Below are 26,998 nucleotides of genomic sequence, written 5' to 3' on the forward strand. Positions count from 1 at the left end.
TTTCCTCACAATAAAGTAGGTTAGAAGTCCAAATTCAAGGTATCAGCTCCAGGGTAAGGCTTTCTCTCTCTGTTGGCTCTGGAGGAAGATTCTTCTTATCAATCTTTCCCTGGACTAGGAGCTTCTCCGTGCAGGAACCCCAGGTCCAAAGGATGCGCTCTGCTCCTGGCATTGCTTTATTGGTGGTATGAGGTCCCCCTGTCTCTCTGCTCACTTCTCTCTTTTATATCTCAAAAGAGATTGGCTCAAGACATAATCCAATATTTTGAGGGGGCACAATTTGATCCACGACAAGCACTTACTGATGAAGATGGACGACTTCAATATGGATTACACTTTAACATAAAGAAAACAAAAATCCTCACAATTGGACCAATAAGCAACATCATGATAAACAGAGAAAATATTGAAATTGTCAAGGATTTCATTTTACTTGGATCCACAAGTAATGCCCATGGAAACAGCAGTCAAGTAATCAAACAACATATTGCATTAGGCAAATCTGTTGCAAAAGATCTCTTTAAAGTTTTAAAAAAAAAAAACACAAAGATGTCACTTTGAGGACTAAGGTGCACCTGACACAAGCTATGGTATTTTCAATCACCTCATATGCATGCAAAAGCTGGACAATGAATAAGGAAGACCAAGAAAGAATGATGCCTCTGAATTATGGTGTTGGCAAAGAATATTGAATATACCACGGACTGCCAGAAGAACAAAGAAATCTGTCTTGGAAGAAGCAAGAATGGTGAGACTTTGTCTCATATACTTTGGACATGTTATCAGGAGGGACCAGTCCCTGGAGAAGGACATCATGCTTGGTAAAGTAGAGGAAGACCCTCAATGAAATGGACTGACACAGTGGCTGCAACAATGGGCTCAAGCATAACAACGATTGTGAGGATGGCACAGGACCAGGCAGTGTTTCGTTTTGTCGTATATAGGGTCGCTATGAGTCGGAAGTGACTTGATGGCACCTAACAACAACAACATTCTAAAAGAGACCAAATCCAGTAGATGTTAGAGTCTTAAAGTTCAGCATCTGGTAAATGCATTTGAAAGAAAAATGAAAATTATTATAAAGTAAAATTAGTAAATACTGTTTATTAATTGTCCGAACCATAGTTATAATTATCAAAACAATCATATTATGCACATATTAAAGTATCCATAATAGATTCTGTGTTCCTAAATTAGTGTTGCTCTCTCTGCCTGGTAGCTTTCCCCTCCACACTCTCCTGTCTCTCCCAGTTCCCAGCCTCTACCCTTACACCTTCTGCAGCCGTAAAAATTCTGCTCAGATATTCCCTTTTCTGCAAAGATTTTTTTAACTCCAGATACACACATGCACATATGCTGAATTAATCACTCTATTGATTGTGCCATTTCCCTCTATAAAAACACTATACAAACACATATCTGAGTCCCCAGTAGATGTTACCTCCTCCAGGGCAGGTACTGTGTCTTATTGTTCTTGTACATTCACTGCTTACTACAATGACTAACTTAGTAGCTCCTTGTCAAAATTAACTTACAGGTAAAGTATTGGCAGTATATTCACACTTCACTCAATTTACATTTTTTTCCCTAAAAATGTTTTTTAGTGCTTGAAATTTTCTGAAATTTTTTCACTACTGATCATCTGTAATTATTCTGGTTACCTAAAAGTGATCACGTTCTCAGAAGCACCTTCTACCTTATTCCATTTGGTGGTGCCAAAGGTTTTTAGCAATGTATCTTAGACCCACCACAATTTCAGCTGGGAGCAAAATACAAAGAAAAAAGATCTAAGTAAAATTCTTTTGACTGTTTTAATATAATAAATATTCATTATCCACAAGTCTTGATTATTGTGGAGTTTTTTTTAACAGTTCTGATGGATCTGGAAATGATGAAAGAATAAATGGAGAATGATGATACATTAATACGAACAATAGTATTTTGAGCCTTTGAAAAAAAGTACAGAATTCAACTATTTCATCATTGTGATTCACCAAGGTAATAAGAAACCCCATTTAGGCAGATGCTTTTAAGAACAGGTAACTAAACTATCTGTAAAAGTCGTTAGTCCCTACTATCCTTTCAGTTCCACCTCATGCAGTGCCTGAACTTCTTCACTCCGTGAAGGATAAAAGACACTAGGATGGGCCGACAAAGATACAGCTAAGAACAGGACAGGATGACTGCAGACTAAGTAGTAAACCTAAAGAAGAAAATGTCAGGCCTTAGTAAGTTGAAAAGTCCATAGTGCATAGTCCAAGACCTTTTATATCCAAGGAAGGGTAGAAGCAAAGGGATGGCAAAACTTCTGAAATTAATCTTATTTCTAGCACAACGAACCAAAACCAAGCCCGTTGCCATAGAGCCAATTCTGATTCATAGCAACCCTATAGGACAGAGGAGAACTGCCCCATAGGATTTCTAAGGCTGTAATCTTTAAGGAACCTTTTGATTAGTAGCCAAGAGTTTAAGCACTTCAACACCAAGGCTCCTTTTCCAGGACACGGACAGGAGCAAAATTTGAATGACTAACAGAGAGAACTATATTTGTTTGAAAATATAATACACATCATTTGTTACTAGTAGATTGAAAATACACACAAAAAACCTTTGGCCCTCAAAATGGAAAAGTGTTCTTTCCCCAAATATATATTTTGAATATCTTGATCTCAGCTATTATATTCAATGTGCTTATGTGGACCTTTATATTACAGATGTAACTTCCAATTTAGAAATCACTAGTAAAAAGGGAGATCATCAATTTAAAATGAAAGATAGCTTGTTGATGACATCTTCTATAACAATATGTTCCTGAAGATGTAACTAATTCAGCAAAAACTGAATGTTTAGATGTTTGATGTTTTCCTAATTAAGTTTCCTAAACACAGTATTTCAGCGGCCATGCGAAGGGTCTGTGACCCCAGGTCAGGCAGCTTAGAGGGTATGAGTAGATGGGGTACTGCTGGGGCACATGACTTCTAAGGTTTCTTCCATATATAATGTAAACATACATATGACTGGCAGGAAAGATATAAAAATCATATACAGACATAATCTTTATTTTCTCTTTTTATTATTCCATATTTCCCAAATGTTCTTAAATGACTTTTTATAACCAAGAAAAATAATGGCAACCCTGACCATGCCAGGGATTGGCAGTAAACCCAAAGGCATAGAGTTGACAGGCTGATATGAGGGGACTCTGAGGTATATAATATGGCCATAAAGGAGAATTCATGCCACCTGGATGAGGTTAATGAATACTGATTTATGAACCAACTGGAGTTTCTCTCCTCTTAGAGAATTTGAAGGGGAGACACAAAAAAGAAGGGGCAAGAATGCCATGATCCTGGAGCCCAGGCACCCACACAGTGGGAAGACGATATCCAGAAGTCAAGAGGTGGTAGGAGCCATGAGATTAAGGATATAATAGAGCAAGTAGACACCAAATCAGTAAACACAGATTCACACATACATTCAAAATTCCTGGACTAGAAATTCACTCAATACTAATGTGAGAAGTTAACATCAAATACATATGGACTCATTCCTGGAACTGTTTTATTTCCTGAATTTTCATTTTCTTCTCCCCCTCATCGCCTCACTCCATTCAAGCTTCATTCTGCTCAATTAATAAGACCACTATGCCAAGTACCCACTTTTAATAAGTATACAGGGCATTAAAAAGCATTTGTTTTAACACACAAGAACAGTGATAACTTCTTTCTTTTTAAAGAATGCCTTACCTCCAGAAGCCATGGCTTTAGTTTTCTATCCAACAAAATATCAAATCCCAAGACTTCAAAGCAGACACTTTCACTTCCTGGAGGTTGACCAGGTCTGCACATTCGATAAGCATGCAGGACGTGAGGTTCTGCTACAATCAAAGTCTTTACCACCAATTCCTATAAGGATTGTCATAAAAAGAGGTAAAAATGTCTTATCACTTTGTATCTCATTTACATATGTGGAAATATGACCTGGGCCTATGAACTAGCTTCCTAGCAGCTGCCGCTGCTGTTTTCATTTCATCCAATTCTTCCCCCAGTCTACTATTCTCCAGCCATATTTGCCCTTTTAGGGTTTCTCAAGTGACACTGCCTCCTGCCTTAAGCCCTTTGCACTGGCTGTTCACTATGCCTAAAATACTCTTCCCCCAAATATTCCCACACGTGGCTCCTTGATATTCAGAGAGACCTTCCCTGACATCCAAGTCAAAAGTAGCCACCCACCAATGCTTACATCACCCTAGTTAATGCCACACACGCATATAACCAGCTGATATTTTTCTTTTTTTTGTTAGAGTAGAGTCTTTGTTTTATTTATGACTCCATTCCTAGGACCTACAATAATGGCTAGCATTTAGTTGTTGTTGTTGGGTGCCATTAATTCCATTCCATCTCATAGCAACCCCATGTGACAGAGCGGAACTGCACCATAAAATTTCTTAGGCTGTAATCTTTACGGAAGCAGATTGCCACATCTTTCTCCTGCTGAGTGGCTAGTAGATTCAAACCACCAACCTTTTGGTAGCAACCAAGCATTTTACCATTGCACCACTAGGACTCACATAGCATTTAGTAGTGGCTCCAAAAACATCTGTGTGTCTACCACCAATGACCGCCCTGACAGGGAACACAACAGATAGTCCCTGATGGAGCAGGAGAAAAGCGGGATGCCGAAGTCAAATTCTAGTAAAAAGACCAGACTTAATGGTCTGACTGAGACTGGAGGAACCCCAGAAAGCATGCCTCCGGACTCTCTGTCAACCTAGAACTAAAATAATTCCCGAGGCCAACTCTTCAGACAAAGATTAGACTGGACTATGGGACATAAAATGATACTCGTGAAGAGTATGCTTCTTAGCTCAAGTAGATACGTAAGACTAAATGGGCAGCTTCTGTCTGGGGTTGAGATGAGAAGTCAGAAAGGGTCAGAAGCTGGTTGAACAGACACAGGAAATCAGGGGTGGAAAGGAGAAATGTGCTGTCACAGTATAGGGAGAGCAATTAGGGTCACATAACAATGTATGCTTAAATTTTTGTGTGAGACTAACTTGAATTCTAAACTTTCACTTAAAGTACAACAATAAATAAATAAAAAGCAAATAATGTGAAAATGACCTTGAAAAAGGCCAGAATAAATTTTCTTCTTGTGCACATCTTAAAAAAAAAAAAAAACAACTGTGAACAATAAAATAAAACTTGATATATGTGGCTTCTATTTGTTAAATAAAATAAGGGTAGGAGCATATGCTACTCTTCTCAGTAACAATACAGACAAGGGTGAGGATAGTAGGAAAGAAAAAAATTCCAAGAGTAAATTAGTTCACAAACTACACTGTAAAACCACTTAGACAAAGCCTGAAAGGGCTAGGCAGGCAGAACCTGTAAGAGTCAGTTGTCTTTGTACAATAATGTCTTTGTAGTTCATAAAGCTTATCTGAAATGAGAGTACTGCTAATTAAATACTTGGCTACCAACATTTTCTATAAGAAAACACATAATACTTCTAGGATGAGTTACTAATGATAATGAAGGAAAGGTTATTCTACTGTAGTTTGAAAACAAGCTATGGGTTGTGGAAATATTGTCTTGTTCATTTTTGCTTTGAATATACTGTCTTTTTGACTGTCTATTTACAAATATAGGCAATACTGCACAGTGGTTAAGAACTTGGTTCTGAAGAAGCCAGACTTCCTGGGTTTCTTCGTGGCTTTCCTACTTCCAAGCCATGCCAGTTTGGTCATGTTGCTTAAACTTCATGAGTCTCATTATTCCCAAATGTAATTTGGGAATAGCAATAGTATCTGCCACAAAAGATTGACGTAAGGACAAAATGTGATTACATGCAAAACTCTTAGCATAGTGTCTAGAACAGAGTAAACTGTCAAAAAGTATTAGCTGCTTAACTAACTAATAACCAGTCGCAGTCAAGTTGACTCTGACTCGTAGCAACCCTATGTGTGTCAGAGTAGAACTGTGCTCCATAGAGTCTCCAATGGCTGATTTTTCGGAAGTACATCACCAGGCCTTTCTTTCACAGTGCCTCTGGGTGGACTTGAACCTCCAACTTTTCAGTTAGCAGCTGAGTGTGTTGCCCACTTGAACCATCGAGGGACGCCTAGCTGCTTAACTACTACCATTGTTACTGTTATTTTATTATTCCTCTAGAACTCCACCTCATATGTCAGGTCAGATACATACATTCTACTACATGGTGTGAGCAATATTTATTGTATGGGAGAACAAAGGTAAAATAAAGGATGACCACTCTATTTACCCAGAATCCCAGCTCTCATCATACGTGGGAATAAGTGTTGGAGATGTTGTGAGAGCTGTTCTCAGAAAATTCTGTCCAAAATAAATGTATGGTAACACCACACTATATCAATATAAAGGACAAAAAGTTATTTCATATAAATCTTTGAAGGTATTACTGGAACCACTTAAAAGTAGGGGGGAAAGGTTAAAACTTTGGCTAGTATGTGTCTTTGTAAAATAAGACAGGCTGGGGAAAAAATGTGAAAATTAATTAATACACCCTGAATTATAAATATGTGGTTTTGCTATGTAGAAAACAACACACTTTTAGGAATATGAAAGCAAGATTGCAAGTATATGTGAAAATCAGGAGTGATAGAACCAAGCACAAATCCTACAAATGCTTTTGAGAATTTTCAACATAGTGGCATTGCTTTGAAATAGTTTGTAGAGTTGTACCTTAAGTATATAAAAAGTATTCAGTAAGGATGGTTTTATGAGTGATGAGTGATTTTAATCCTTTTAAAATACCCTGATTTTCTATTAATTTCTTATTTATTCTTGACCAGTAAAAAGCACACAGCTCTGTTCTTGATAGAGGGTATTGATGAAAGTCAGCATTCATATATAGATGATTACTTTTTAGACAAATAACTCCTAAAAAAAAGGTCATTTAAAAAGTCCTAACTTCATGGAATTTGGAAACTGAAGCATTAAGATAAAAATTTACTTCAGTGACCTCATCCTGGTATTCTCTTTTTACAATATATTATCCCACTGACTCACCTTAAACAGATATTTATATATAGTATTTATAATTCTTAATAAAGTAATTGAATCTTCAAATAATTGCATAAATGCAGAGTTTGACAAGGTAATTGTAAGAAAAGTACTAGGAAAAGTTACTAATTTATTGGTTATTACGTATTGATTATTTATTAGTTATTATTATACAGTCTAACTAATGTAACCAAGAATGATGCAAATATACCCATTTATAGAAGAGATCACGAAATGTGTCAGAGCTTAAAAGGCCCACACTGGTCATGTTCAGGAGACAGTCATATCTAAAAATTATACTTTGGGTTCTAACAGAAAAGATAATTTCCATATCCTCTTATTAATATTAATCTTAGTTGTATACTAAAAAAAAAAAACCTAAACCAACCAGTTGCCATAAAGTCAATTCTGACTCATGGTGAGCTCATGTATGTAAGAAGAGAACCATGCTCCATAGGGATTTCAATGGCTGATTTTTCAGAAGTAGATCACCAACCCTTTCTTCCAAGGCACCTCTGGGTAGACTCCAACCTCCAACCTTTCAGTTAGCAGCTGAGTAATTTAACCATTTGCACCAATTACTTTCTCCTAATTCAATTATGTGAGAAAAGTACCACTTAAAATGAATGTATGTAAAACTTAATGATGCTGATTTTTCTTTCTGCCCCAACAGCTTCACCATTTTCACAAAGACTTTCCCTAAGAATCAAACCTATATGGAAGTGAAATTTTTGGTAAAGGAACAGAAGCATGCCGGAGAGTATATAAAACTTTCTTGGTCCCATTGTGATAGTCATTAAATGACCCATTCATTAAATCATCCTGGTGTCATCTTGTGTAACCTCCGATCAATGAGCTAGCATCCAATAATAATTCGTTTTACTCCTTTGATGTTTCTAACTGTCTATGATATCAGCTAACATTACTAGAATATTTTTTGGAATTTCCAGAACATTGGCCTTGGTAAAGTAAATAGATAAACACAACATTGTTGTAATCAAATTTCTAGTGTGGATGTAGTTAGTCTCTCATGAAGCTATAATAGAAAGTTAAAAACTAGCGCCATCTGGCTAAATACAGCTGACAAACATATTTGGTGCAACAACTACATTTTTCAAAATTTTGTATTAGTTGTCAACATTTATAAATCAGGAGATTTATGGCTTCTTTTGATGAATTAGAAGAATGAGCCACATCGGCCTAAAACACCACGTGGCACCAATAGGCCAATGCTGACTGGTGGCTACCCCCTTTGGAGAGATTGCTCACGCTCTTCAAATTACCACAGTTCCCAGCACACCCAATTTTTTTCTATCCAGACCACTTCACTTCTTGTTACTTGTCTGGCACCTAAAGACATTTGGATCCACAGCCTGTGATACAGAAAATTAGATTAAAAAAAAAAATCAACAAATCAATAAACATAATGATACTGATGTTTCCAATTTATTCTCTCAATTAGAGAAAATCAATCTCAACCATGAACTTCCATCACCATTTTCCACGATAGATTTATTTAAATTATATACTATTCATCCCCTGCAAAAAAGAGTTAAACTAAATTACATAGCCCTAAGCATATTAAGTACTTTCAATAGACACACTACCCTAACTTTGAATACCATTTGAATCCCTCTGCTAGGATCAATAAAGGATCTGCTTCACCAAGGTTATCTTCTCAGATTTGTTCCCTTTTCTCTCGCTCAGCATTTTGAATTTCATCCACTTCTATAGCTTTGTCAGCTGAACCCCAAACACATACTTTTAGCTGCCTGTTTGACTTTTCTACCTGAGAGAGCATTTCAAATTCAACATGTCTAAAGTGAAACATATCATCATAGCCTCATGGACTTTAAAATACTCTGTTCAGGTGTCAATGCCTCCAGGAAGTGTTCCTTTACCCGCAAGCTACTACATGTGGTGTTCCTCTACTTCCCCACAGAATCCAATGTATGCCTGTATTGTACTTTCTATACTGCATTTTATTAACAATTTGTGTGCTGGTTAGAGCTGTGTCTTATAAATATTGAAATTCTTAGCCAGAGCCAGGCTTATGCTAGGGATTCAATAAACACTGATTGAATTAATGAATTAATTAATGAACAAATAAAACTCTTTTCCCTCATCTTCAAAACCAAGCTCTACATCTTCTTCTCAAAATAAATTATTTCCTACCCTACTTCAAATAATGCCATCCCCCTTCTCCCTATAAATCCTGCTTAAAACTGCAGAGGGATCTCCGAATACTTCTTCTCCCCCATCCTTGACATTAATCCCAATGTTAACCTCATTGTCACTTCTTTTACATGCTCATAGGCTCCACTGTAATTCAATTCAGGCCATTCTTACTTCTTACTCCCACATTCCCTCTCTACCTGCTCTTGGTCTTCACTCTAATCCTTCCAACACCCATTGCCAGATTTGTCTTTTAAATGTATAGTCTTTGGCTATATTACTCTCTTGCCTTAAAATTTGAGTGAATCCCTACTGCCTACCAAATTAAGCCTTGCTTTTCAGACCTAAATTTGGCCTCCACCTATCTTTTCAGAAGTAAATCCCCACAGCTCTCCCACAAATAACATATATGACAAGCTGGACCACTTAGCACTATGCTCATACTTCCTCAGCTTTACTTATGCTTTTCCGTCTACCCAGAATTTCCTCTCCCCCATCTCTAGCAGTAAACATCCAACTTATTCAGCAAATTGCATCACAAGTTCCAATTCATGAAAACCCTCTTTATCTACCCAGTTCGATGTAATCTCTTCTTTATTTGCAATGCCTGACTATCCTTTAAATGAATGCTGAAGAATGATAGTTATAATTGTGGAATTGTATGGTCTTACTGAAATATCACTCCAAAACTTAGCAACATCGTGTTGATTTGCTTGTAGGAATTCTGTAAACCATTTGATGGAGCGCTTGCTGCCTTTGTTTTCAGTTTCATCCCGTTCAAAACGCTCATTATGCTTGTTCACAGAGTAGTTTGTCAAATGCATGTATAACTGGGTCTGCAACAACAACCAAAGTTGTTATCACCTGTGAAAATCTAGAACTGTGAGGAGCATTCCAAGATTAAAGATAATTTTAACATTTAAAACATACTAATTGAAATTTTCATGGTTACTTGCATAATTTTCAAAAATGAAACAGTATTTCCCTTAAAGGATTGAAAATGTATTCATCTACAGAGTTACTTTTATACACTATTCAAAAATATATCTACCATAAAAAACCTTTAGTATGACTATTGAGAGTAAACAAAAACGTGAAGCTACACATTGCTTAGCAAGAAAAATACACTTGGTTTGTTTTTGTTTGATTTTCATATTTCGGTCACTTACAGTTTTTACCCCAATTTGTGGTGGGAAAGGAATTTTCTGAAATCATTCTACCTCTTTTCAAAGAAGTAAAAATAAGAAGTGAAAACTCAAGTAGTTTAAACCAAGAGGTGAGGCTACAAAGCACAACATCTGCTGACTCAGAAGCCACTTTAACTCCTTACCAAGACAGAGTGCACTTAGAGTCAGCAGATAGAATTCACCCCACAATACTGTACACACGTCTACATGATTAACAGTACATTATAGTGCTCCATATTGAGGCTCTTACGTCTAACTCTTTTCATATTATTATACTTGTTGATACTGTTTTCCGCCAATAAATTTGAAAAAGAAACTAAAATCTAAAACTCACAGTTGTCAATTAAGACACATCTCGTGGCTCCTTACCAATCTAGCACGAACATTCATCAAGTCCATCTTTAATTCCTGCCTTCATGATCCTACTCTCAAAGATGCCTTTAGATTGCAATGTTGCATCAAAGTGAATATTACTTTATCCACCTGATTGTTGTAATTTCTATTTGTTAATATTTGTTAACGACCAACTATATTCATATCATATATTATTATCAGTGCAGTTACTCAGGTTTAAGATATTGAAATCTTTGAAGCAAATCCACAGATTTGATCTTTTGAGTAATATATTGTTTATTAACCCATGTGCTCAGCACTATTTAAGAATTTATTCTTTCATTCATTAAACAATATTTAAGAAGCACTTACTATGTACAAAGATGAGCAAGACAGACACAGAACCTGTCTACATGAAATTCAGAAAAAGCTTCAAATTAAGTGATATTTAAAAGAAAGAACAAACTTTTTGCTTGTCTAATTTTAAGTGCTTGATTTAAATTAAAAAAGGAAATTAATCAAACTATAATATTTTCTGGGCTCTAAAGTATGAATTTTTCTTCAATTTAAAAAAAGGTTGGAAAATTATTGTTTGAGGAGCTCTCTCCATTTGGCAAGAATTTCTTAAAATAAACTATATCAGAAATAAGAACACAAACTATTATAGTGAAAAAGTGAGTAAGAAATGGAATTTTTAACTTTCCTTAAAGCTTTTTTTTTTTAAGAGGGGTTGTAAATTCTAGTTTTGTGACTACCTTGACAAAATCCTATTCTAAGCCGTTCACTGCCAGGTGGTTATTTGTCATAAGGAGAAGTGAAGGGAGCTATGAACCATATAGCAATATGCAGGAGATAAAAATGATATAACTATTCTAAACCCGATTTTTTCAGCATATAGGCTTGATATACTGAATTGGTACACAAAACTTCTCAAGGATTTCTGGATTTCTACACTGGCAGCGAAAAATGTACGTTTATTATATTTCAGTGTTTGACATTCTCTTTCTTATGATCTCCTTATTTCTCATTATCTGTTTATATCTAGTTTATCAATATTTAATTTTTATATAAATACCCTACTATGAGCTGCCATACCAACCTCAGTTTCTTAGGGCATCACACTTATCAAAAAGTATCATAATTGCTTATTATATTCTCTGCCTCTCTAAGGAGACTGTTGGTTCTGTGAGGTCAAACACTGTATCTGTCTTGGCTTCTGTTTCTCCAAAACCAGCACAATGCCAGACCATCACAGAGTTCCAACATTACTGTGTGACTGAATATATTCACACCTTAGGACCTTACGACCTTTAAAGACATGTTGCTTTCTTCTATCTTCCTTTCCTGTGAAAAGTTTGACAGTTCTCTTATTCCTCCTTTGCAAAGTTTACAACATTTTCAGTTTATTGAACATAACAACATTTATGACAAATCATTATTTAATTTGAAAATATAACCACTTTTAATGAAGTTAATGGTAGCATATACTGGGGGAGAACAATAATCATGCCTTTGATAAAATGAGAAAAAATAATTAATCGTAATTTTACTATAATTACCAGATGCAAAAATAAGACTAGAGGTTAACTAAAGTTTTAACAATGGATAATAAGTTATAATTTGACTTTCATAAACTGTAAATCATAGTTTATCACTTTCATGATGAATTATAGTTATAACTTTCATCAATATGTTATGGCTACATGATGAAATTCTTAATGGAAAAATATCTACAAATGCCTCCATTTAATAGATTTTAAAATGCACACAAACTGCTAATTTATGTCTTTACTTCGTATTTGGTCAGTGTAAATTTACAATCTTCTCTTTTCTTTCCAATAAAAATTAATAACTCTGTTTTGCTGGTACTTTTGTTTATTCTGTTTCATGTACTTTCTCCCACATCTCAACATGTTCAAATCCTATCTATTATACAAGCCTACTAAAATGTCACCTTCTCCATGAGGAACTGAACACAAATGATCCCTATACTCAACTCCATAACATTTTATCTGCATTTCTCAATGGCATATCACTTTTCATTTATAATAGTCATTTCTATACAGGATCACTGCATATAGATGTGTACTTTGAAATTCAGTTTTGTGCCCACAGCACCTAAAGGGGCACTTTTTCCTAATTAGCTTCCCTGGAGAAGACAACCTTTTTTCTAACTTTCACAAAGCTTCCTGTAAGTTAGAATTAGTCTTCTTTCTGTATTCACTTCTTTTAAACCATAAAAACCTGACAGCAGTGACTTTGACTCATATAGTCTTTATACACAATATGTTCTTTAAAACTACAGGTTGAACAACTGAATGAAATCATAAATTCTGTCTGGTATACCTACCAAATTGGATTCATTAGGTGGTATGTACTTCTCTGTTCCCATTCGCACAAGTCCATCATGGTACAAAAATATCTTTAGTGGATCACATGATGTTACCAGAATATAAATTCGCAAATCAAACTTGTAACCTTCCATTAGAAAAGGCTTTTCAATGTATTCCTGTACAATCAAATGGTCCTGAGATGGAAGTTTGTCACCATTTCTTATCAAAGAAATCCTAAATTTAATGAAAAGAATAAAAAGGTTAATACAATATGGAGCCAAGATGTTTAAAAACAATGTTATATATATACTCAACAGAAAAATGGCATAGTGGGAAACTCCAAAAGTCTGTCTCTCTACAAAAGCAACAAATAAACTAACAAAAACTGTCAGAATCAACTTTTTCAGAATTCTGGAAACTAACCAAAAGCTTACAACAACCAGGAAATGCTTAATAAAAATCAAAAACAAAAACAGCTGAATCTGCATAAAAGAGCTATGGAGCATTTTAATTTACCCTAATCCCATCCCCCACTCCCCAGGTCATCAGTGGCCTTAACAACTATGGAGGAAGCAAAATGGACCTTATTCTTGCATTTGCTTGTTTTTAATCTATCTGGGGGCTCCCTGGAGGACCTCAAAGGACTGGCTTTTATCTTGCCTAACACAGAACTCTCCTAATGCTGAGTCAGCTACCCAAGGAGCAACTACTGACAATATTTAAAGGTAAATGTATTAGTCTCTGTTTCCTAGGTAACAACTGTTGGAGCAAACAAGATTAACCAAAAAGATGGAGGAAAGGCTGAAGAATGAGAACTTTTGGGGAATAATGGCTTTGAAAAGCTCTGACATATTCCTTAGAATCTAGAAGGCCACAAACATGCACAGAGCTTGACACGTGCTCAGGAAAGACCTGAAAAGGCTCCACACTCTCACCTCTGTATGATCTTCAGGCTCCATACAAGCAGGAAGTGAAGGCTAAGACAGAGTTGTAAACTGCCTGTCTGAGTATTGAAGGTATACCCCAACACATACACAGAACCCATCTAAAAGACTAGAAGATTCTTCTTTTCTCCCCCCTGGTTCCATGGATTTAAGGACATATGTGTTCAATCACTAGCCTGGTGCCATTGAGTCAATTCTAACTCATCGCGGCCATATACAGCAGAGTAGAGCTGCCCCATAGGGTTTCCAAGGAGTCGCCGGTGGATTCAAACTGCCAACTTTTTGGTTAGCAGCCAAGCTGTTAACCACTGCACCACCAGGGCTCTATTCAATGGCTAGCATACCATTATTCTAACAGATTTTAGTGACCACACGCAACAAAGAATACAAACTTTACAAAATTAGTTCAGAAAAGTCACTAAACAAGTAAGCAACTAAAAGAACTACAACAAGCAACAACAACAAACACTGAGAAGGGAGGAGACTCTGATTTCCAGAGTTGCAACATTTTAATATTTAAAATGTCCAGTTTCAACAAAGAATTATGAGGCACGCAAAGAAACACAGCCCATATTGTTCCTGAAGAAGCCCAGATATTCAGCTTACTTTAAATAGGCTCAAAAAGCTAAAGGAAAACATGCGCAAAGAACTAAAGAAAATCATAAGAATGATGTTTCACCAAATACAGAATATCAATAAAGAGACATAAATTGTAAAATAAAAAAAGAACTAAATAGAAATTCTAAAGTTGAAAAGTAGAATAACTGAAATGAAAAATTCACAAGAGAGCTCAACAGCAGATTTGGGCAGGTAGAAGAAAGAATCAGCAAACTTAAAGATAGGTCAGTTGAGATTATCCTATCTGAGGAGTAGTAAGAAAAAAGAATGAAGAAAAATGTACATAGACTAAGAGATCTATGGGACACCATCAAGCAGACCAACATGTGCATAATTAGACTCCCAGAAGAAGAGAAGAGAGAGAAAGAATAAGAGAATATCTGAGGAAATAATGGTCAAAAATTTCTCAATTTAATGAAAAACAATTAATTTACACATCCAAGAAGCTCAATGAAGTCCAAGTAGGGTAAACTCAAAGAGATCCACACTGAGGCACATTATAATACAACTGTTGAAAGCCAAGACAAAAAGACCATCTTGAAAACAGCAAAAGAGAAGTGACTCATCATGTAGGATCATCAACAAGATTAACAGCTGATTTCTCATCAAAAAGCATGGGTGCCAAAAGGCAGTGGGATGACATATTTAAAATGCTGAAAGACACAAAAAATAAACTTAACCAGGAATTCTACATTCAGCAAAGCTATCTTTCAAAAATGATGAAAAAATCAAGACATTCTCAGATAATCACAAACTGAGAGTATGTCACCAGTAGAACTGTTCCTACAAGAAATGCTAAAGGGAGTCATTCAGGCTGAAATGAAAGGACACTATACACTAACTCAAATCCACAAAAAGAAATAAAGAACACCAGTAAAGGTAACTACACAGGTAAATATAAAAGTCAGTATTAATGCATTTTTGGTTTGTAACTCCTTGTTTTTCTTATATGATTTAAAAGACAAAAACATAAAACAATAATTATAAATCTATGCTAATGGACACATTATGCATAAAAATGTAATTGGTGACAATAACAACATGGGAGCAGGCAGAGATATGTAGGAGCAAAGGTTTTGTATACTACTGAGATACAGATGAGTGGTGAAAACCTGTTCATCATGGGTGACCCTGTTGGTATTTGAAATACTGGTGTCATAGTTTCCAGCATCACAGCAACACTCAAGCAACCATAGTACATGCAATCAAGGCACATTACTAATTACTGGTGACAGGATTGCAAATGTTGGAAACAAAGAAGAAAGATAAGTAGTTGGAAACTATGGCCATGGTGATAGAAATGATGCCAGAGATCCCATGGTAGAATTTGCAAAACCAATGACTTATTTGCTGAAAATATCTTTCTTCAACAATATAAATGGCAATTATACACGTGGACTTTGTCAGATGAAATCAAATTGACTACATCTGTGGAAAGAGATGATGTAGAAGCTCAGTCTCATCAGTGAGAACAAGGCCAGGGGCAGACTGCAAAACAGACCATCAATTACTCCTGTGCAAGTTCAAGTTGAAGCAGGACAAAATTAAAACAAGTCCATGAGAGCCAAAGTACAACCTTGAGTATATCCCACCTGAATTTAGAGACCATCTCAAGAATAGATTTGACATATTGAACACTAATGACCAAAGACCAGACGAGGTGTGGGATGACATCAAGGATATCATGTGTGAAGAAAGCCAAAGATAATTAAAAAGACAAGAAAGAAAAAAAGACAAAATAGATGTCAGAAAGAATTATGAAAACTGCTCTTAAAACAGAGTAGCTAAAGCCAAAGGAAGAAATGATGAAGTAAAAGAGCTGAACAGATTTCAAAAGGCGGCTCTAGAAGACAAAGTAAAGTATTATAATGAAATGTGCAAACACCCAGAGCTAGAAAACCAAAAGGGAAAAACACACTCAGCATTTCCCAACATGTAAGAAATGAAAAACTTCAACCTTCCAGTTGCAATATTGAAAGATTCTGTGGAAAAAATATTGAATGCCACAGGAAGCATCAAAAGAAGATGAAAGGAATACAGAGTCACTGTACCAAAAATAATTTGTCAACATTCAGCCATTTTGGGAGGTAGCATATCATCAAGATCCAGTGGTACTGAAGGAAGTCTAAGTTGCACTGAAGGCACTGGCGAAAAACAAGGCTCCAGGAATTGACAGAATACCAATTGAGACGTTTCAACAAATGAATGCAGCGCTGGAAATGCTCACTTATCTATGCCAAGAAATTTGCAAGACAGCTGCCTGGCCAATCCACTGGAAAAAATCCATATTTGTTCCCATTCCAAAGAAAGGTGATCCAACAGAATGCTGAAATTATTGAACAATATCATTAATATCACACAAATCTGGAAGATAAACTCAAAAATGGTTACAGCAGTACATCGACAGGGAACTGCCAGAAATTCAAGCCAGATTCAGAACAGGATGTGGAATGAGGGATATCACTGCTAATGTCAGATGGATCTTGGCTGAAAGCAGAGAATACCAGAAAGATGTTCACCTGTGTTTTATTGACTATGCAAAGGCATTCAACTGTGTGGATCACAACAAATTATGGATAACATTGTGAAGAATGGGAATACCAGAACACTTAATTGTGCTCATGAGGAACCTGTGCATACACCAAGAGGCAGTCTTTCCAATGGAACAAAGGAATACTGAGTGGTTTAAAATCAGAAAAGTTGTGCATCAGCGTTGTATCCTTTCACCATACTTACTCAATCGTATGCTGAGCAAATAATTTGAGAAGCTGGACTATATGAAGAAGGTGACATCAGGATTGGAGGAAGACTCATTAACAACCCACGATATACAGATGACACAATCTTGCTTGCTAAAAGTGAAGAGGACTTGAAGTACTTATGATGAAGATCAAAGAATACAGCCTTCAGTATGGATTATACCTCAACATAAAGAAAACAAAAATCCTCACAACTAGACCTACAAGCAACATCATGATAAAAGGAGAAAATATTGAAATTGTCAAGGATTTCATTTTACTTGTATCCACAATCAACACCCATGCAAGCAGCAGTCAATAAACCAAACAACGTATTGCACTGGACAAACCCACTGCAAAACACCTCTTTATAGTGTTAAAAAGCAAAGATGCCACTTAGAGGAAAAAAGTGTGCCTGACCAAAGCCATGGCATTTTCAATCACCTCACATGCATGCAAAATCTGGACAATGAATACAGATGACTGCAGAAGAATCAATGCCTTTGAATTACGGTGTTGGTGAAGAATATTGAATACACCACAGACTGCCGGAAGAACTAACAAATCCGTCTTAGAAGAAGTACAGCCAGAATGTTCCTTAGAAGCAAAGATGGCAAGACCTTGTCTCATGTACTTTGGACATATTATCAGGAGGGACCAGTCCCTGGAGAGGGACATCATGCTTGGTAAAATCAAGGGTCAGTGAAAAAGAGGAAGACCTTCAGTGAGACGGACTGACACAGGGGCTGCATCAATGGGCTCAAATACAGCAACATTTGTGAGGATGGAGCAGGTCCAGTGAGTGTTTAGTTCTGTTGTACAAAGGGTCACTATGAGTCAGAACCGACTCAACAGCAGCTAATAGCAACAACATTAAGACTAAGATGGTATCAATCTGAATCAGATTGTTATAAATTGAGAAAATAATTAAAAATATGTAGCAAGAGAAATAAGAGTATATTCAAATGGTACAGTAGAAAATATCTAACACTAAAGAAGGCATTAATGGAAGAATTGAGGAACAAAAATGACATTGACATATAAAACAAATAGCAAAATGGCAGAAATAAGTCCTGAGTAGAACTGCCCCATAGTGTTTCCCAGGCTGTAATCTTTATGGGAGCAGACTGCCAGGTCTTTTCACCTGTGGAATCGCCAGTGGGTTCGAACCGCTGACCTTTCTGTCAACAGCTGAGCGATTAACCTTTGCAACACCAGGGCTCCTTACATAAAATGTAAATGGGTTAAACTCTCCAATTAAATGGGTTAAACTCTCCAATTAAAAGGGAGGCTTTGGTAGAATGAATGAATAAAAACATGATCCAACTATATTCTAAAACTCACTTTAGATCCAAAGACACAATAGGTTGAAAGTGAAAGGATAGAAAAGACATCCCGTGTAAACAGTCACCAAAAGAGAGCTGAAATCGCTATATCAGACAAAATAGACTTTAAGAAAAAAATTATTACAAGAGACAAGGAAGGATATTATACAATGATTCTAAAATATCAATCCATCAAGAAGATAAAACAATTATAAACACATATGAACAAGGCTTCAAAATAGATCCAGCAAAAACTGACAGAACTGAACGGAGAACTAGACACTTCAACAGTAATAGAGCCTTCAATATCTCACTTTCAATAATGGACAGACAACTAGACAGAAGATCAGCACGTAAATAGGTATACTCAACAGATGAGAGAGATGTCCTTTACCTGGGCACTAATGCAGTATGAGAAAAGCCCTGGCAACACTGAATGCCCTTTCAGTTACCTGCTTTTCCACCTATTTTTTTACACTGACATCAAAACAAATCAGAAGAGTTTTGCTTATTTAAAGCAAATATTCATGACAAATTTTTTTCTTTGCTAAATATGAATGTCTTAACACTAAAATGGTGAATTTCAATTATCCCCCATTATAAAATTTCCTTTGACAGTAACATATAGAAAGCCAACTGTACATTAAACAATCACCATAAAATCCCCACTAACACTACTGGTTGTTTACTTCTAAATGACTAACCTACAGTTAAAAATAATATGTGATAAAACTGTTAACTTCTGATTAAAAGTTCAAAGGAAATTTGTTGAATAATAAATTATACGGTAGGTAGATTTCCAAGTATCTTTTTCCCTCCACAGCATTTTAAATCAAAGATTAAAATATTCATGCCTTCATGCCTTTTTTATTAAAAGTAGTCTAAGCCATATTTTCTTTGAAGAAATGCACTGCAGAAAATTAACTAAACATAAGAAAGTAAAAGGAAACAGGAATATTAAGTTTCACATTCTATTCTCAGCTAACATGTCTAGTTCTCAACACTGCAGCTTAAAATGTGTTCTACTCATTTTCAATCCAATTACCATGGCTACATAAAGAAAAAAAATTGCAAAGCAAAGAAGATACATAGTTTTCTTCAAGATTTCTAGTTATAAAAAGAGTGATTCCCATTTCCCTTTTTTCTCCAAGCTAATTTAACTCTATTATATCAACTAATTTTACTCTCTAAACTTACTCTAAATTATAAATGCAAATCTTAAGTTTAAAAACATTAGGAAATAACTTTTTTCCTATCTTATAAGCTCTCATTAAAGTCTCACAACCTATTGGTTTAACTTTTAAATTGAATTACCAAAGCCTGTGGGACAAGGTAAAAAAGAAGGGCTCATTAAACACTTAGCTTTGTAATACCGATACTTAGAAACCTATTTTATTATTTTTTTTTCATACTGCTATGCAACCATGAGCAATTGCTCACATTTACTCTTTCTTCAGGTTTGTTTGTTTGAATATTTCCAGGTAAAATAAACCTACCCATGACCCATTGCGCCATTAGCTGGTTTTACTATAAAAGTTTTCTGCTTCCGTTTTTTCTTCAATTCTTTCACATAATTCTGAAATTGTGTATATTCAGCAGGGAAAATCCATGTTCGAGGAACAAAGGTATAATCCAGAGGCCGAGACTTTATCATTCTGTAAATTAGAGATAATATGGAAAATAATTTCTATTCAAACTTTTCTTAAATTTTCTTTCTCTGTGTTATTGACATTTCCTACAAAGATTTAAATTCCCTCCATTCCTTTATGCATTCATTCACCTACCGACCCATTCAGTAAATGCCTGTTAAGCACCCATTATGTGCTAGGTACTGTTCTAGACCCTGGGAATACACCAGTGAAAAAAATAAGACAAAAATCTCTACCTTTGTGAAGTTTACACATCACTAGAGAAAATATTTGAGTCTATACTAGGTATTAGGCCCTGGGGATATTAAGATAAATTAATATAGTCTCTGCCCCCAGGAATTTACAGATAGACTAGCAATTACACAACAATGTGATAGGTGCAACAACGGCATATAAGGTAAAGTACCATGTGGAAGAAGTCATCAACCCCGCCTCAGGGATGGGTGTGGGGTGTAGGGAATGGTTCGAGGTCCAATGCTATTTACCTTACTTTTTAAAGATGATTTTGAGTTTTCTAGGTGTCACCATTAGGGAGCACTTTTTGGCTGCCTTCTCCTCCAGCGGTTTTTAGATTTTAACTACTTCTCTGAGAAAGCCATATGAGGTCTCTGAGGTAGTAAGGATTTTCTTTATATGGACTACCTATATTTTTGGTTTTTGGCTAAAATGTCTGTCATGGATTGAATTATGTCCCCCCAAAAATGTGTGTATCAATTTGGCCGGGCCATGATTCCCAGTATTGTGTGGTTGGCCTCCATTTTGTGATTGTAATTTTATGTTAAAGAGGATTAGGATGGGATTGTAACACCACCCTTACCCAGGTCACATCCAATGTAAAGGGAGTTTCCCTGGGGTGTGGCCTGCACCACCATTTATCTCTCAAGAGATAAAAGGAAAGGGAAGCAAGCAGAGAGTTGGGGACCTCATACCATCAAGAAAGCAGTGCCAGGAGCAGAGCACATCCTTTGGACAGAGGTCCCTGCACCAAGAAGCCTAGTCCAGGGGAACACTGATGAGAAGGCCAAGAGAAAGAAAAAGCCTTCCCCTGGAGCTGATGCCCTGACTTTTAGCCTACTTTAACTGTGAGGAAATAAATTTCTCTTTGTTAAAGCCATCCACTCACGGTATTTCTGTTAGAGCAGCCCTAGATGACTAAGACAAAAATATCCTGATGTTTTTGTATTTGCTACAAATTAGGCTGCTTATTTAAGACCTAAGTTAGGGATTATATAAAACCCGCTGCTGTCGAGTCGATTCTGACTCATAGTGACCCCACAGGATAGAGCAGAACTTCCCCAAAAAGTTTCCAAGGAGCAGCTGGTGGATTCAAACTGCCAACCTTTTGGTTAGCAGCCAAACTCTTAACCACTACACAATCAGGGCTCCTTAGGGATTATACTAGGTATAAAATGTTTACTTTCAATTAATACCAAATGTTAACTATTTTGTACATATAGATTTCCAAATAAAAATGAAGAAATTATAAAAAAGATTTTAAAATATCATCTATTAATGAAAATCTGATTGTTTCAAAAACAAGTGTTTTTCTAAAGGTATGGAAGTCTTTTATAACTGATCATATATTGTCCCCAACTGAGAGTGGTAAAAAACTAAAATGGAACCATAATATATAGTATGCACAGAAGTAAGCCTAAATTCTAAGACTAGGGTGTGAAATACATTAGCCACACTACTTCCACAACTGGAGGTTCATACAGTTATCATTTTTCATGTGCTTCTTAAAGAGAACCCTATAAGAAAGTAATGTTTCCACTATAAGCAGGAAAATAATTTCCAACTCTATCTGCCAAATCCAGACTAAGCAGCAACAAGCTAAATAATCTGAGTACAAAATAGGCGAACATTGACTGGTTTAAAAGTCACATTATAAATCTAAAAGACAACAATAACAATGCTAATGTCCTTGTTTTTGTTTCCAAAACCTTTAAATGTATTATTATATATTTAACAATGATATGAAATTAGATCAAGTTAACACTTTAACTGGATCAATGTGGGGGAAAAAGTCCAAAAATATATTTATTCAGAAGTACCTTATTCCATTTAGGTAATCTAGAACAAATTGTTTGATGTAAATAACACCCACTCCTCACTTACTGACATGGTTAGGTTTCAAAGACTAGGTCGTTATGCAAAAATTGGCGTTATGTGAAAGTGGATGAACACATCAAATCACAAAACAGAGGATGCCTACATCATTACACAACTGCCAAATTACATCATTAAATAACTGCCAAACCACTGAGAATCATGGCCCAGCCAAGTTGACATATAAACTTAACTATCACAGCCAGTGTTACTCTCGCCTCACACCTGTGTTCATTATTGCCAGACATACATTGTTAATGTGCAAAATAGTTGGTTAGTAGATTTTTTACTATTGTCATAAATGTGAAATGTCAGATAACAAGATAGTAAGTGAGGAATAGATGTATAGCCTCAAAAGGGACATGCAGTTTTACTTAGGAATTTAGGAAACTGGGATAATTTCTGCTTAAAGTTCTGTCATAGATTTACTAAATTATACTAAAGAAGTAATTTAGTTAATTCTATTTTTATATTACTAGTCAGAACTGTTTAACTAATAGAAAACTATATTTTCCTCAAGGAGAATTTCAAGGATTCTATAAAATGAGAAATTTCCTATTTGCAATCACCAGCTACTTTCATCCCCTCTTGACCATATACATGTCTATCTTCTAGAAAGCAGCCAGAATGATCTTTTCAAAATGCAAATCTCATTACATTACCACTGCCTCAACCTTTTCACCCCCACTTCCTCTGTGGCACTTAGGATAAAGACCATAATCCTGGACTTCACTCTTCAGCCTCTTCTCTCGCTGTTCCCATCACTCTGTGCTCCAATTGCTCTTTGCCTTATTTCAGTATCTTGACTATTCATGTTTTCTCCTACAACATGATATACATTCATGCTATTCTTCCTGCCTCAAAGACACTTACCTACCATCTTCACCAGTAAACTCTGACTTAAATCATATTTCAGCTTCACATTTCATCACTTTCTCAGAGAAACTGTCTCATACTTCCCTAATTAAGTCAGAAGTGCTTTAATATTCACTATTCTACAACTATGCACCTCTACTCCTCAGCACTTATCACAGTTGCAACTTACTGTTTTAAGAGCCAAGTCGGCTTTTGATCACCTCATGTGCCCACAGCTCAGCACAGTGCCTGCCATATGTTATTGTTGTTAGGTACCACCAAGTCACTTCTAACTCATAGCAACCCCATGTATAACAGAACAAAACGCTGCTCGGTCCCGTGCCATCCTCGCAATAGTAGGTATGTATGGCATATAGTAGGTAATTAATAAATATATTTTAAATGAAAATAAATAGATTAAATAAAATACATACCCAAAATTTTACAGAGGTCATTCCTTTTCCTCTGAGGTTCATTCTTCTCCTAGTACTACGATGTTAATAAATCATACTACCTATACAATATTCTAAGCCACAAGCCTAGGCGCCATGTAAGAAGTTTTCAAGTCCTGTAAATTCTACCTCCTTAATATCTTTCCAATTTATTCTCTCTTCCCATTCCCACTCTCTCTCTTTTGGTTTAGATGCTCATAATTTCTTACCTACACCTTGCCAATCATCTCTTCACAGGACTTTCTCCCTCTGGTCCTTCCTTTGTCTAGTCCATTATCCACACTGCTACTGAGATTATCTAAAACATAATACTTCTCTGCTTCAATCTACTAAATAACCCCTCATTTCTCTCGGAAACCCTGGTGGTGTCGTGGTTAAGAGTTCTGGCTTTTAACCAAAAGGTTGGCAGTTCAAATCCACTAGGTGCTCCTTGGAAACCCTATGGGGCAGTTCTACTCTGTCCTATAAAAGGAATCAACTCAACGGCAATGGGTTTGTTTTTTTTTGTTTTTTTTTTTTTGGTTTTCATATCTCTCAGGATAAGATGAAAGGTTTATTGAGCAGATAAAGAGATTAATGAAGGAATTATTAAATGACTAAATAAAATATAATACATGGCCTGGCTTTTCCATATAACTCCAATATCATCATGAGCCTCCCAATATCCTATATAACAACAGAATCCCAAACACATCATGTTGGTTCAAGTCTCTGCATATTTTCTCACTGTTTTTTCTGTCTCTTCTCAAAGGGTGAACTCATATACACCTTTCAATATCCATCTCATACCTTAACTTCTCCAGAAGGCCCTCCCTACCCTCCCAAAGATGATCTCTTTCACCGTCTTTGTCAACACCATACATCAACCCTACCTCTAACGTGGCATTATCAGACTATATTCTGTGTATCTGTTTTTCTCCCTTATTAGACTGTAAGTTTTAGGCAGGGACTAGGCTTATCTATCTTGTTTACTTAATAGTTAGCAGTCTCCAGGACAGACATGCAAAAATATTTGTTGAATGAATGGATAAATAACTATAAACTTTCACATGGAAGCATGTTAATATTTCTTTAACTATACCCACAAGTTTACTAAGCTTTCTCTGTGAAAAAGAGTCCAATTTTTTAAAAAATTCTCTCTGTTTATCACTGAACTTTCTTAAAACTAAAAAAAATGTAATCAATAGAAGCATAAAATGCATAAGAGTTTTGCAGTGCATCTGGTAAAAGACTTGAGTATCTGTTAACAGTTTTCCCATGAAAGTAACTTGTAAGGTCAATGTAAATATTGCTCTCAGAGATAGATGTATGTCATGTATATTCCAGGGTGCACATGTATGTGTGTGTCTATGTGTACGTGTACGCACACACATACACACACACACAGAGCACAGTGCCTGTCATATATAGATGCTCAATAACCGATATGAATACACACACGTCATATGATGCAAAAAATTATTCCTACAAGGTTTAACTGAAAATAGACAAGAATATTTTGAATGTTTCATACAGATAACCTCTTACATTTAAAAGAAAAACTTCTGGCTAGAAAGACAGCAAGTTGCAGTAGAAAGAGCCCTGCAATGCTGGAGAATAAGATTCTGCTCCATCTCTATTTATTACTTTGGCTTTGCGCAAGATATTCATTTCTCTGACCCTCAGTTACCTCCTCTGGAAAGTGGAGGACTAGAACCAAGGATCTTTTAAGAGTGTTCTATCTCTAAGATTCTATCCTTGCCATCTAAATATCATTTCAAATCAATGTAGTCTTGTGAACGATAGCAATATAATATCCATAATGTAAATTCTCAACAAATCTTCTCTATTACAAGAAAATGAAGATTACTTGGTCATATTTCTTGCTAAGAAATCCTTCCTACAGATCTCCCCCATTCCTGGAAAATGGTTGATCCTCTGGAAAACAAAAAGGTAGAAGTTAATACCGTTACTGATTTAATGAATATACTCATTTATACTATAATACAGTTAAATTTTTGAGTTTTATATTTTAATAAATTGGCAATTATTAATGTAAAAGATTAAAAATTAAATGACCTACAATGAATTTGTTAAATTAAAGAATATATGGTAATTAGAGAATAAAACTGCAAAATTTTTAAGAAATCAGAAAAAAAGGTGTTTACATAAGATGTTAACATTACAATTGTCTATAATATGTGATAAATCAATGTCCAAATTATTTTTGATATTCTAGATTTACTATATTCATATATATTGGCATTGTAGAAAAATTGGTGGAAATGAACTTAACATATTTCTTCCCTACAATTTTGTATTACCCTCTACACTAATAGATGAAGAAAGACTATACAAAATGTCAGTTGTCTAAAATCCCTTGTATCTGGCTTTTTAGTTTGATATATGTTCTCCTCTGAATATATGTTTGTATTAAAACCAGAAAAACCAAACCCGTAGCCTTCTAGTTGATCATGACTGATAGCAACCCTATAGACAGAGCAGAATTGCCTTATAGGGTTTCCAAGGCTGTAATCTTTACAGAAGCATATTGCCACATCTTTCTCCCATGGAGCAGCTGGTGGCTTCAAACCACTGACCTTTCGGAGCGCTTAACCACTACACCACCAGAGCACCTCAAGTTTGTATTACATTCTAAAATTAAAAGAATAAAGCCAGATTTTATTTATATGTAATGTCATATATCTATATCTGTATCTGTATATATATATATATGTATCTGACATTATAAAGTATTTCCACTTCCTGATCTTTCTGTGCAATCTATTCCACATTACTCATCTTTAAGAGCAATGCAAAGCATCAGCCTAGGAAGAGTTTTCTTGCCTCAATTCTTCCTTAAAGATAGAAAGAGGTTAAAAGTTAAGTTTGAAAAGAATGCAGGTTTCATGCAGAGCGTCAATACAACTGGATAGCAACAAAACAGGTAAATCAAGTGTGTTAGAACTGAAATTTAATACGTCAACAGATTAAGAACTCTATCTAAAAGAAATTATGGTGGAATGCATATAGCTTTCCTCATGACCAATAATTCACCATGATTAATTTCCCACCTGGTAATTTTGCAGCTCCGAAATCTTTTCCTGCTGAACCGCAGAATCACACCATATAAGGTTACTTGTTTCATCCTCATCTGGAGTTTTCAAAAATCCCATTTCATCTATTACTAAACGAACTGCAAGTAAACAGTTAAATTAAACCAGAATTAAAATACTTTTGAGATATAGTCATTGTGAC

General features: G+C 35.7%; 1 protein-coding gene across 2 annotated transcripts in view; it reads right to left on the reverse strand.

Moving 5' to 3' along the window:
- TTLL7 (tubulin tyrosine ligase like 7) overlaps positions 1 to 26,998 on the reverse strand; it is a 166,100-nt gene that overhangs the window by 69,845 nt on the left and 69,257 nt on the right. The window contains exons 4-9 of one of the 2 annotated variants that reach the window (XM_004369093.3): positions 26,815 to 26,936; positions 25,611 to 25,678; positions 20,193 to 20,351; positions 13,089 to 13,305; positions 9,890 to 10,054; positions 3,747 to 3,905 (exon numbers count right to left, since the gene is read on the reverse strand). In XM_004369093.3, coding sequence (XP_004369150.1) covers positions 3,747 to 3,905; positions 9,890 to 10,054; positions 13,089 to 13,305; positions 20,193 to 20,351; positions 25,611 to 25,678; positions 26,815 to 26,936 — 890 coding nt within the window. Of the gene's footprint in view, positions 1 to 3,746; positions 3,906 to 9,889; positions 10,055 to 13,088; positions 13,306 to 20,192; positions 20,352 to 25,610; positions 25,679 to 26,814; positions 26,937 to 26,998 lie in introns of those variants that run through there. The other variant, XM_023731455.1, reaches the window with a different exon arrangement.

This window comes from Trichechus manatus, unplaced genomic scaffold (genome assembly GCF_000243295.1).
Source record: "Trichechus manatus latirostris isolate Lorelei unplaced genomic scaffold, TriManLat1.0 scaffold00003, whole genome shotgun sequence".
NCBI lineage: Eukaryota > Metazoa > Chordata > Mammalia > Sirenia > Trichechidae > Trichechus > Trichechus manatus.